Source organism: Macroventuria anomochaeta (genome assembly GCF_010093625.1).
Source record: "Macroventuria anomochaeta strain CBS 525.71 unplaced genomic scaffold BU25scaffold_54, whole genome shotgun sequence".
In the NCBI taxonomy this organism is placed as follows: domain Eukaryota; kingdom Fungi; phylum Ascomycota; class Dothideomycetes; order Pleosporales; family Didymellaceae; genus Macroventuria; species Macroventuria anomochaeta.
The window spans coordinates 33,349-42,308 of record NW_022985415.1 but is presented as its reverse complement, the minus strand read 5'-3'; the positions used below and the strand labels follow the sequence as shown (position 1 = coordinate 42,308).

The following is an 8,960-nucleotide window of genomic DNA, read 5'->3' as shown; positions in this document are numbered from 1 at the left end:
AATGACTCCAATACTGTAGTTTAGATAGAGTAGTTTTTCTGTATCCTTTTGTACAAGACCTATAGGTGTAGGGAATTCAATCCTAGTGTTCTCAATGTCCTAGCACTCCCATATGCCTTGTAGTGGACTCACACTTACTTTGGAAACCTTTCCTACCCACCTGCGTTGTTACAGCTTTGGTGTGTTGATGCAATTGACAATATCAAGAAACACTCCAAGCAGGCCATCTGTCTGCCATTGCTTCATAAAAAACTCTTCTTTGCCTTGGTTCTCAGGTGCATTATCATAGGAGTCAGAGTCAGTGCCAAACATAATAGTTTGGCCAACAAGGTTGAGTATGTGGCAAGCGCAATGGAGGCGTTGATTGCTGGCACAGAAGCCATACACAGAGCTGAGTTTGTTGATGGCTGTGTCATTGTTGTAGGCATTATCAATTATAGAGTAGCCCAACTTGCTGCCGGAAATAGCAAAGCAGCAGAGGACTTGGGTGACTGTTTCTGCAATAGCAAGACCCGTGTGGGCGCTAAGTAACTGGAGCAGTGCAATAGGAAGGTCAACACCTTGCCTTTGTGGTCAGCATAGTGTGCACAAACCACAAAGAAACCATGCTTCCCTCCTTTGGATGTCCAGCCATCAAAGCTTATGTGTATCTTACTAGAGGCTTTGGACAGCAAGCGCTTGACCTGAGGTTGTAGCCAACTATAGAGCCTCATAACAAACTTTGACACTGTGAGGTCACTGTAGGCATGCAATTGGATACAGGATGGATTGGGGCTGTCTAGGGCCAAATGGGATGAGATTAGACAAATCCTTGATGGCTGAGCCTCAAGGTTTGTGAGGAATATATACAGGTGGCCTGTGAGCCTCTGGTCCAGCTCCAGAGTCTGTCCAAGGGCTGGCCAGTACATGTAAGGGGAAATACCCGTGACAGACACGCTGTTGTGAGATGTCCACAATGCTGCCTCTGCCATTGGGTTGGCAAACCTGATTGTATTGTGGAAGGACTTTGTCTTGAATTCACGCAGAGGCCTGTTGTTCTCAACAAGCCTGTTGAAGTCGTACTTTAAGCAAAGCTTGTAAGTACTATTCGATTGGTTCTCAAGGATGAGCTCTGGTACTGGAACAGTAGGGGTAAGTTGCCTGGGTGAAACACCTAACGACGGCTTGGGGTAATGATGAGTAGTACAGGCAATCTGTCTAGCTCGAAAGTTGGTTGAGATCCAATGACAACTTAATTGACAAGGTTGAACACGAACCATAAGGGTTGTGTTCCTACACATATATATACAGTCTACCAGATCTGCTTGTTGACGAGCAGAGTTGGTCCTGGCCAATCCGGATGGATTGCGGTTCGTCAACGAGCATCGTACCATGTTCGTTGATGAGCATCACGTCATGCTCGTTGACGAGCACTCACGTGACATTGCTTGTTGACGAGCTCCGTCACGTGTGTCAGCTCGGCTGAGAGCAATCCCCTAGGCGCCGGCCGGGCGGCCTTGCCTTGCTGCACCTTCCCCCAGGCTTCTGTGTTTGGTTGGTGGTTACTTATTGCCTGTTGTCCTATCGTGGGACGTAGGATCGTAACAAAGCCATACTACAGCGGCTTGCCTGAAGCCTTGGGCATCAAAGTTGCCAAGTTCCTATGCTGCTGTTGAAGTCGTGCCTTAAGCAAAGCTTGTAGACACTATTCGATTGGTTCTTGGGGATGAGCAGAGGTACAGGGAGTCTGTAGGGGTTGACAGTCACCTGAACAAGGCTTGGGTGGTCAGGGGTAGACTATCTGGGCAAGGTGGTAGTAGCCTTTGTAATAGTCAAGGTAATAGCTGTCTAGCCAGAGACTGTGACAACTGGTTGCAATGGGTAGTACAGAGTATACTGTCTAGCTCAAGAGCAAGTGAGATTCCAATAACAAAGTTGATTGACAAGGTTGAACACAATGCCATAAGGGCAGCGTGTCATCTTGTTATATACTTTAGCAGGAGGATTTCTCAGATCACTTGGTATTGAGTATACAGCTTGTACCAAGTATACTGACGCGGCCTAACTGCCCAAGTTGCTCAACTGAGATTTGTAACGACGCAGGTAGGTAGGAAATGGCTCAGAAGTAAGTGTGAGTCTGCTACAAGGCATCTGGGAGTGCTGGGACGTTGAGAACACTAGGATTGAATTCCCTACACCTATAGGTCTTGTACAAAAGGATACAGAAAAACTACTCTATCTAAACTACAGTATTGGAGTCATTAAGTATCCCATTCAGAGGGGAATTGGAAGTACCCTTGTCCAGGTGACAAGGAGGTAGTTTGTGACAGACAAGGAGCGGTGTGCTGAGACCTGCAGGAACCACATTGGTATTGGGGCGGATATGGTTGTAGGTGTTACACTATCATGACTGCTTCAAGCGTGGCATTGAGTTGAAGTATGCCATTGACAGCTACGCTGTCATCCTGACATGGCTTGCAGCCAATAACAATCCACCCAGCCACTCCTCATGGAACCTCATGGAACCTCATGGAACCTCATGGAACATCATGGAATCCCATGGAACAACACAGAATCTTCTGGTTGCTGACAAATGATTACAAATGATTACAAATGCCAATGTATCTAGAACATTCCAGGAGCCAGCAGTCTGTCTATAAAGGCAGCCTGCTCTCCTGCTCAGATAACTCATGCTTGCAATTTCAAACTCAATCCACTCCTTTAATTCACCTCAGCAACTCCTTCCTCAACTCACTCCTCACTGATCCTTTGTGGTATCCCCACACTTGATCCCTTCTTTATCACTTATCCTTTTTACCACTTGTGGTATCCCCACACTTGGTCTTTTCTACACCTTTATCTCCAACAAGCCTGAACCATCCTTCCACCAATCCTTCCATCTCAGAGAGCAGTTGGTATCCTCAGCTGGCCCCCTCTCACAATACTGATCAATGGGGTACTCTGACCTCACAGTCCTATACCCAGAGGGTTATCCCATTGATTGAGAGCTTCAAGATGGAGCATGAGATCTTTTGCGTAGGGATTAGCAACGCTCTGCTTATGCAAGACAACGCTAGTCCTCACAAGGCATTGGCAGCTAAGAAGACCTTTCATGATAGAGCTATTTGGCTCCTCTGGTGGCCAGCCAATTCACCAGATCTCAACCCTATTGAGAACGTGTGGAGGTTGCTGAAGGCATGGGTGCAAAAGCACTACCCATACTCTAAGCAGAGCATAGTAGCAGCTATTAAGGAGGAGTGGGACAAAATCACGCTTGGAGACATCCAAAAGTACTGTAAAAACATGAGACAGCGATGTGACGCTGTCCTGAGGTCCTCAGGGGGTCATACACCATTCTGAGGCATGTCAGAGTCTAGGGTTGTATAGAGATTACTAAGTAATCAAAGATGCTTTGATGCGATTCTGTGGGCCCCTCGTATTCCAACCCGCTGAGGCACGCCCCTTGTACTTGAGATCAAAGCAGCTTCCTAATGCGACTAGTGCGAGACTGACCCCGCACCTATATTAAGAGTAGCGTGTAATTTACTCCGAGCTAAGAAGCTGGCTCATGTGGCTATGCAGCTTTGTGACTGTGCTGACACAAGATGACAGCCTAACCCGAAGAGACTGCGAGCGATGACATCAACGCATCTGCAAGTGAGCACATCCGTCAATAGCATAACTGAGCATTCAGCACTGTTCTGATGCAGTGTTGACCAAAATCGACTTCCGGTTCGCGCACCGAGATTATTCTCAAGGCCCTTACCTGACAGCTACTAGCGCTGTGCAGGGGCTACCGAGCGCTAGCAAATGTCTGATAAGCGTCCAGAAGTGTAATATACAAGAACCAGAAACCGATCTTGGTCAGCACCAATGGAAATAAATGTCCTTTACACAACATATTTTATTACTCTTGGGTTGCAGCCTTGCGACCTTTCTCAAGACTATCCACAAAGACTTTCTGCATCTTTAGGGAACCCCTGTCCACATCAACATCTTTCCAAATTTCCTCAATTCGGTTTTTCGTCTTATCAAAACCTAGTTGAAAGTTGTCCATAGCAATTCTGTACCCGATATAGTCCACTACTGTCTCTTCCTTGATTGTTCCATCCCCAGCATCCGTACTAGATCTGATATCAAATTCTGTCCCGTCTGCTGTCTCCTCGCGATAGTCTCCTGCGCCGCTGTCGTACTCCAAAGAGGTCTTGAATGTTTTGCGGAAAAATTCTAGATCTCTAAGGAGGTGTCCCATAATCTCCTTCTGCTTTCGCACGGTGTCGAGGAGATTATCAAGTATCTTGCGATGGTTTGTTTTAGGGGGTTTGGACAGCAGGTCGTCATTAGCTTGCTGGCGATCGGTTCGATTAGAGGTCATTTTCGATTCTCGACCCAAAGGTCGCCAGTTACCGTTAGTTGAGATTGTGCGGAAGGTAAACAACAGACTTCGTGTACAGTATTAATCTAGAGTCTCCTCGCTCCTATCAACAGTACTATGACGCTGTTAAGTCCTAGGCGGGGCTGATGAACGCTAGCCTTGCTATGCCTATGGTTAGGATTTTTATCACTAGTATCCTTTGGCGCGAATGTCAGCATTTATGGAGAGCGCATGAACGAGACTCATAGAAGGCTGCGCGCTGTGTCACAGTAAAGTAAGCTTAGACCGAGTTGAATGATATTGCTTCGTGAACGTATGCTTCGTTGCGTGCATGCATTGATATGCGGCACATTGGAAACTGCTCAGGTATGCTTGTGGACTCAATTCATGTGTGTGAATCTCGGCCAAACCCTTGCACGTAAGCACAACCGACGATTCATTATTTGGTAAGCACTACGCCTATTGCCTGCTGCTGCCGCTTGGCAGTAGACCAGAGCATAGACCTGATGAGGTAAGAGCCGCCGACACTAACCCGAAGCTAAGATTGAACCCCATCGAGCGGTCTTGTCTGCCAGACTTAAAGCTTTCTCGACTGTGATTCATGCCTGTAGCTGTATGGTGGACGGCGCATTACTTATTGGCAGACCAGAGCATAGACTTGATAAGGCAAGAGCCGCCCACACGAACTTGAAGCCAAGAGTAAGATCCATCGAGAGGTCTTATTTGCCACTCTACAGAGCCCTCACGCGTGGTATAAATAACAAGGCATCAGCCTCTCCAGCATCACCACAATTCAGCGAGGCATCCACATCTACGCATTCAGCAGCAGACACGACAAGTACAAAGTTAGCTTTACCACTCATCAAGATGAAGATCAGCGTCATCACCAGTATGATTCTCGCCCTTATGGCTCCTGTCACCCACGCGACAACAATCTTCAACAACTACAGATACGCCGACTGCCAGAACCCAGGCGTTGATCGAACTGCGGCTCGAGACGTGTGCAACTACAGAGTTGATTCCACGCATGCTATTCGACTTAAGCAGATTGACCCAGGCTGCGTGAGTAAGTTATAACTATATGCCATCCGCTTAGCGAAGATCTCGTTAATCGACCCTTTGTCTCGCTGACTCTACTCACAGTGCGAGGTTGGACAAGCAATGACTGCTCGGGCACAGCAAGGATGAATCTGCGCACTACCAATCTGTGTGAGCCTGTGGTTTATGGGACCGACCGCAGGTATAGCATTCGTTCGTGGAGACTGGAATGTTAGACCGTGAGCGTCGGTAGTAGGCTTGGATGTCGACACTAGTAGGGGAGGTGGCCCGGTCGATTTGGACAAGAAGTGCTGGGACTGGCGTATGCTTAACTACACCAATCAAGGCGGTAGGGGTAGAGTGGAAGGAGGATGAGATTGTGGGGTTCATTTGAATAAGGCTCAAGCGTATGAGCCGTCCACTCATTTGTTGTTAATCTGCAAATTCAGTCATTCGTTTACTCCAGAACGTTTCGCTCTATCCTGTTGCAGTAAATGAATAAGTGAAGGTGTAACCGCGCAGGGCAGTAAGTCAGGGGTAACCACGCGAAGCAGTAAAATCAGTATATTCTGTTGTGTTGTTGTTCAGTGTTCTGTCTCTCTCACCGGGCCATCAGGGTCTGTTTACATGACGTATCTGTCGTTCAGACAGAAAGTGCTATTGGAACAGGCAAGAGCACTGCACCAGCACACGTGGCAGACATGACCTCTTTACTCCATAAACCGTCACATATCTAGTAGTAATAACTATTAGCCCATGCGCGGACACCACATCAAACTCCATTCTTGGTTCCGTCGAACACGTCGTGGTGAGGTAATTCAGCAATGCATACAGGAGAGTTCGCGTTGCAAACAAAAGTCATAGTTATAATAGCAAAGGTCTGCCATGCACGCGACTATGGAGGGTACTACGAGCGACTCCACCGTAGTCTGCTAGGGTACAGTACAATCTACACACACCAGGAGGAACTCCTCGTGCTAATACTTGCCTTGCCTTATCCATAGTGGTTATTGACAGTCTACAATGCAGGTACTGCCTTGTCGCCTGAGGGCATCATGAGGCACTGCGCCAACAAAGGACACATTCCAGGGTTAGAGGCTCAAAGAGCGCCACATTTATTTTTAGATATTAAAGATGGGAGTGGGGCAGAGGTTTAGTACAGCGTTATGTCAGCAGCCTAGAATGGTTAGAGCCTCTTGTGATAGCAGGAGGCTTTTCTGCATCATCTTCTCTGTCTGACGGACCTCCCAGCACCCACAATCCCAAATTCAAAACAGCTTCCAACAACAGGAAGTTTATCTTTGCTACTGATACTACCCTTATAGACCTCTAAATGAGTAATATAGCTGTTGATGCGCAAATGGACAGGGATCAACTGGCAGAGGGGCAACTAATGACCTTGAGGGAGAGATCTACAACATAAGCAACATTGCAGAAATTCTATTTGGAGGCTGGTCCCCTAGAGTAATGGTAGGCATTAATCTGTGTGTATGGACTACAGCTTTTCAAAATTGCGGATGGGACAATCCAAAGGTCCAGAGTGCAAAATCATCCCACCTTGGGGTGTGTCCCATGACCCAGGGATGGACATTAGGGTGGATGTTCAATGGTCCAAATACCATGACTCTCCAACCACTTTTTGGTATACTTTGAGGTGTGTACATGGGCATTATCCTGCATAAACCTCTTGCCCGGTCTGTACTTAGGCAAAAGTCCTTCTGTAAGGGTATCTGTGACAGCGAGCTTAGTAACAATGGGGGGGTGGTCCCCTAAGATTAATTGCTACCGTTTCCTGGCCATTGTGTGCCCGATTATCTATGCGCTCTCGCCCGTACCACGCTAGCGTCCCGATGGGTTAGCGCCATCGTCCCGACACGTGACAGCCTACTTCACTACAGCACCATAACCCCGTTACACCTTCTTCTAAAGCTTTGCAGTAACTCCAAGAAGTGTAGCCTTGATGTTTGGCAGAAGAATCTCACTCCATGATGACTAGAGGACTCCTCCCAACTCTCCCTCCCAATGTCACCCAAATTGCACCCCAAACCTGTTACGAACACGTACAGAAGAAAAGGAACTATTGGACCTGGGGACAACAGTTATTGAACATAGGGAGAATGGCTGTCAGAGAGGCCTTGCCCGTTGTACAAGCTACCCCATGGCCATGTGAGTACACTAGGACAATACAAGTAGTCTAGCATCCTGTGGGACAGAAGCAAGCAAGCCATGGGATTCCCATGTAGTCTCACATATCCCATGGGACTTTTGGACAACGTCTCATAAGACAGTAGGATACTGTAGGACTCTGTACAATCATTCAAGTACATAGCATGTAGGAACACAACCCTTGTGGTTTGTGTTCAACCTTGTCAATCAACTTTGTTATTGGAATCTCACCTGTACTCAAGCTAGATAGTCTACTCTATACTACTCATTGCACCCAGATGCCATGGTCCTTGACTAGACGTCTAACCTTGATCACTCTGAGCTTTGCTTAAGTGATCAACCCCTTGTTCCTTAATGCTACACTTATCCCTGAGCACCAACCCAACTAGTGCCTACAAGCTTTGCTTAAGACACGACCTCAACAAAACCATCTGTTGTTTGGGCCTCCCATTCTTTGTTTCATGGACTTTGTTGTAGTGATATTTCTCACCTGGGTGTTGGAAACTCCACTCCTGGTTGACATCAGAACCCTGGGCAATGCTGCATTCATCACTGAACTTTATGACCCTCTTCTTATAGTTAAATCCGCACCAATCTCTGGAGTATTTAAAGAGCTGTAGCCCTGTTGATTTTTGGCCTGTGCTTTGCTCTGAAGTTGCGCAAACCTTGTGTACAAAGTGCTTGGTACACTGTCTTCTTTGGAACAAGAGGGTGTGCTGAACCGGGTGTTATGATCAAAGGGCAACCTGCAACAACACTGAACCAACAGGACTACGCAACAATACAAGAGGAGCCAAGGAATTGTAGTATTGATTGACCTGAGCAGTGGGCCATGTTGGCAATACTCAGTAAGATCATCACTCTCAGTTGAGCAACTCAAGCAACCCAAGCAGTGAGCCGCGTCGGCAATACTCAGTATGATCATCACTCTCAGTTGAGCAACTCAAGCAACCCAAGCAGTCAGGCCACGTCAGTGATACTCGGCACAAGCAATATACTTGGTACAGTCAGTATACTCGGTATGAGCAGTATACTTAGGACAATCAGTATACTCAGTATGAGCAGTATATTCAAATACCAATGCATCTAGAACATTCCAGGAGCCAGCAGTCTGTTGTCATCCTGACATGGCTTGCAGCCAACAACAACCCTACCAGTCTTTATACTTGTGTTAGTATCCATTTGTCAGCACCCATTTGTCAGCTTCCATTTGTCAGTTTGCATTTGTCAGCTTGCCACCCATCCAGGTATATGAACCCCCTTCTTCCCACCTCTAGATAGTTCTCACTCATGCTTGCAACTCAATTCAATTCACCTTTCAATTCATTCCTCAACTCACTCCTCACTGATCCTTTGTGGCATCCCTACACTTGATCCCTTCTTTATCACTTATCCTTTTTAC

At 47.0% G+C, this 8,960-nt stretch overlaps 4 protein-coding genes across 4 annotated transcripts; 2 read left to right on the top strand and 2 right to left on the bottom strand.

Moving 5' to 3' along the window:
• Positions 1-267: 267 nt before the first annotated feature.
• BU25DRAFT_298881 (uncharacterized protein) lies at positions 268-438 on the bottom strand (the record flags this gene model as incomplete). Its single annotated transcript, XM_033701959.1, has 1 exon — positions 268-438. A coding segment is annotated over one exon (171 nt), but the record flags the coding sequence as incomplete, so codon positions are not given.
• A 2,059-nt stretch (positions 439-2,497) lies between these two features.
• Positions 2,498-2,854, top strand: BU25DRAFT_416033 (uncharacterized protein). Its single transcript, XM_033707676.1, has one exon. It carries the CDS (start codon positions 2,593-2,595, stop codon positions 2,767-2,769), a length of 177 nt encoding a protein of 58 aa, XP_033555704.1. The 5' UTR covers positions 2,498-2,592; the 3' UTR covers positions 2,770-2,854.
• Positions 2,855-3,886: 1,032 nt separating this feature from the next.
• Positions 3,887-4,454, bottom strand: BU25DRAFT_495690 (uncharacterized protein; the record flags this gene model as incomplete). Its single annotated transcript, XM_033711876.1, has 1 exon — positions 3,887-4,454. Exon 1 carries the CDS (start codon positions 4,352-4,354, stop codon positions 3,887-3,889), a length of 468 nt encoding a protein of 155 aa, XP_033555703.1. The 5' UTR covers positions 4,355-4,454.
• A 492-nt stretch (positions 4,455-4,946) lies between these two features.
• On the top strand, positions 4,947-5,798 carry BU25DRAFT_416031 (uncharacterized protein). The gene is made up of 2 exons (XM_033707675.1): positions 4,947-5,420; positions 5,498-5,798. Exons 1-2 carry the CDS (start codon positions 4,970-4,972, stop codon positions 5,626-5,628), a joined length of 582 nt encoding a protein of 193 aa, XP_033555702.1. The 5' UTR covers positions 4,947-4,969; the 3' UTR covers positions 5,629-5,798.
• Positions 5,799-8,960: the final 3,162 nt, after the last annotated feature.